General features: G+C 45.2%; 1 protein-coding gene across 1 annotated transcript; it reads left to right on the top strand.

Annotated features, from left to right (window-relative positions):
- The first annotated feature begins 490 nt into the window (after positions 1 to 490).
- Mps1 (Monopolar spindle 1) lies at positions 491 to 3374 on the top strand. The gene is made up of 4 exons (XM_036817047.3): positions 491 to 809; positions 1312 to 2316; positions 2405 to 2960; positions 3109 to 3374. The coding sequence occupies exons 1-4, from the start codon at positions 601 to 603 to the stop codon at positions 3235 to 3237; spliced, it is 1899 nt and encodes a 632-aa protein (XP_036672942.3). The 5' UTR covers positions 491 to 600; the 3' UTR covers positions 3238 to 3374.
- The last annotated feature ends 163 nt before the right edge of the window (positions 3375 to 3537 follow it).

The following is a 3537-nucleotide window of genomic DNA, read 5'->3' as shown; positions in this document are numbered from 1 at the left end:
TACCGAGTGGTACATTTTTCCACCCTGGCAACGCTGTGGTTTGGATTTCATTTTTGGGATGCCTCGGGGCAACTTGACAACCCTGAAATAACGACGTTAGAATTTGAAATTCAGCTTAAATAAAATACATTATAAATATACATTAGTTATTTTTATAAAAACATGGCTGTTTATTTAAATCGTGTTGGTGCCTGAGGTACTAATTTAGTAATAACATTAAAACAATAATTCCAGGACCAAACAAAGCAATAATTTTTTTAAGTCGTATGAATATAAATATGATGCTAAGTACTAATGCATATAGCCCTATTTTGATGCACTCTAATTACATTGTGTTATAAAATAAGAAATCCTTTATTTTTTCATTGATTTGAATACCAGAGAATCGAAGTATCCGAATATTAACGGAAAAATACCAGGGACTCAACCAAGGCTCGGCTACTATCGAAACTAAAGCCTCGATATTCTACAAAACTTAAGTACTCGATTTATCGATATCATCGTGAGTGGCGAACCCAGCTCTATTTAAACCTTAAATTTAAGCAATTCGATTGAATTTTTAACTGTTTGCCTGTCGGGTAGAAACGAAGAGATTGCAAGATGACTACGCCCGTGCCGCGTCGCACCAAGGATATGATGGCACTGGCACTGGATTCTGACTCGGAGGACGACTTTAATACGCCCTACCGACCACGATCGCGGCAAGCAGCGCCGGCGGCGGTAGAAGCAAAACAGCAGCCGGTGGCGTCTTTCCAGATCCCGGCGAGGGGCAAGGAGAACGAGCCCTTTCCCATGCCCGTGAATGTGCTGTAAGGACCGAGCTATCTGTAGGGAATGGTTTAATATCGAACAGTATCAGGTTTACCCATTTAAGATCACCGCATCCTTGGGGAACTCCTTTTACTTGAAGGGCTTCTATCAGAAAGTATTCTTATTTTCCAAGGAATCGTTTTATAAAGGGTCCTATAATGCTTCAGTTCTTTCATTTTAACATAATCCTTAAAACAGAAGGTATGGATCCCTCCGGAGTTTTTCTACGCCTTAAGTTAGACCCTTATCTTGATTTTCGATTCGCCCATCAAAACATTTTATAATAAGGTTTATTTCGAAGCTTTCCTGATCTTTAAGAGAAACTCTTACCTCTATGCTGATATGGATCTTTTCCCCCAACGATTCCTATTAATAAGGGATCCCCCATCCCCTTTCTTTCAACTCTCACTTGTACAGGGAACCACCTGCAGCTGCAATTTTGCATTTTCAAGTACCTTGTTATATTTTATAAGTATTTGTAACCGCATTTTTCCTTTTTAGGCCTCGTCGCGTCTCCGAGTTGACCATGATGGAATCGGACAGCGACGAGGAGGACGTCAAGAGCAATCACAACCTCAACTGCGCCATTCTGAACGATTCCTTTGTTCTAAGCCCCTCTCAAGAGTTAACGAACAGTAATGGCAGCATCCACACCCGACGGTCAACCAACGCCGTTCCCCTCAAGCAATCTGACTCGAATCTTTCCTTCCTGGGGCGATTCAACAACATGGGCATCAATTGCAGCAGCCAGGGATCACCTTCTGCGAAGTCGGAAAAGAAGGTGGCCAAAAAGCCAGCGCCCACGATCCCAGCCGCCACGGAAAAGCGCCCACTCCAGGACACAGAGACGCCACTGCGCAATGAAATCTCCACATCCTCAAAGGCAAAGCCTGATGCGGACTTCATCACCCCCCAGGTGCGAACTGTTGGTTCCACTTTGGCTAGCAAAGGCCGCAGTGCGGTGTCCAATGACTTTCGGGCGCAGAAGGTGCTCTTCCAAACGCCCATGACCGTCAGTCGGGCAGCTCCTGTCACCTCCGAGAGCATTAGTTTCTCGCTCTGCGACACCATCAGCGAGAGTCCGGACATTCCAGAGCCGCCGAAAAAAGTAGATCCTCCGAAAAGTCACCATCAGTCCAAAAAGTCCCTGGATAATATGTTCCGGGAGTCGGAGAAGGTTATTGTGCCGGCCAAAGAGGAGATCGTTGAACCAAAAGAGCTAGTGCCGACGCCCGCAGCTACCGCCCAACCAGAACCGCCTTCCAACTCCTCCAAGACCTCTAGTATACTGAAAATCAAAAACCATGAATACACAATTGCCAAAAAGCTGGGCTGCGGTGGTTCCAGCTCGGTTTACTTGGCACGTCGGTCGGATTCTGGGGATGAGTTCGCCCTGAAAGTGGTGGATCTGCAGGCCGATCCCCAAGTGGTGCAGGGCTATCTTAACGAAACGAAGCTGCTGGCAAAGCTGCAGGGAAACGTTTGCGTTGTGGCGCTCTATGATTAGTGAGTTGAAAATGGTTTTCTGATAGGTGATCTGCAATGGAACTCGAAACCTCTTTGATTACCCCTACTAATATTGACACTCTTTCAGTCAACTTGTTCGCGAGGAGTCCAAGCTGTACATGGTTATGGAGAAGGGCGATTGCGACCTAAACAAGATCCTGCAAAGCTACACCACCGCCCTGCCGCTCTATAGCCTCATGAACATCCTGTACCAGATGCTGCAGGCGGTCAACTACATTCACCAGAACGGTGTCATCCACTCGGACCTCAAGCCGGCCAACTTCCTGATGGTCAGCGGGAGGCTGAAGCTAATCGATTTTGGCATCGCCAGCAATATTGCCTTAGACTCCACGAGCATTATAAAATTTTCGCAGGCCGGCACCTTCAACTACATCAGTCCGGAGGCGTTGACGGACACCTCCACGGGCAACAGTCCGATGCGCGGAGCCAATCAGCCCAAGATCAAGATATCCACCAAGTCGGACGTGTGGTCGCTGGGCTGCATCCTGTACCTACTGCTCTACCAAAAGACGCCCTTTGGACACATCCGGAACATCTATGCCAAGATGAGTGCAATCGCCACTCCGAGCACCAGCATCGAGTTTCCCGCCATTCCGCCTTACTACCCCATCATGCTGGTTCATGTAAGTTGGTCAGCGCTGATGTTTTCATACTCGATAGGAATTTCAAATAATATAAGAGAACTAGAAGCAAAATCGAATTAATTCATTAAATTCCGAGTAACTTTCTTTATAAATATGTTTTTTTCAACGATCTCCGCTCTCTTTACAGATGGCCAAGAACTGCCTTCAGCTGGATCCCAAAAAGCGTCCGTCGTGCAATGAACTGCTACAGTATCCATTCCATATGATCATACCGCTACAGAATCTGCAGATACCCAAGCAGAGCCGCCACCAGTAATTAAGCATGAAAGCTCAACTATTTATTAGTCAAATGTCAAAGGTCAAATGTCTTTCTCATATGTGTGTGTGTATATATTTAATTCTCATTTATCGTAAATTAAACATCATAAATCCTTACAATGCAGCTATAGCTCATTCTTTTGTGTTTTTTTGTTTTTGTTGTGGTTGCTGATGGGCTTGAATTTGTTGGTTTGCCTAATTAATCAGTATGTCGCATGCAACAGGTTTTCGACAATTAATTGCTATTAGCATTCGTGTGTTTAATTTGCGTTTACTTATAAGATAGTTTCTCATTCAG

The sequence above is a fragment of the Drosophila suzukii genome, chromosome 3 (assembly GCF_043229965.1).
Source record: "Drosophila suzukii chromosome 3, CBGP_Dsuzu_IsoJpt1.0, whole genome shotgun sequence".
Classification (NCBI taxonomy): domain Eukaryota; kingdom Metazoa; phylum Arthropoda; class Insecta; order Diptera; family Drosophilidae; genus Drosophila; species Drosophila suzukii.
The sequence above is the reverse complement of the archived record's forward strand: the minus strand, read 5'-3'. Positions and strand labels throughout refer to the sequence as shown.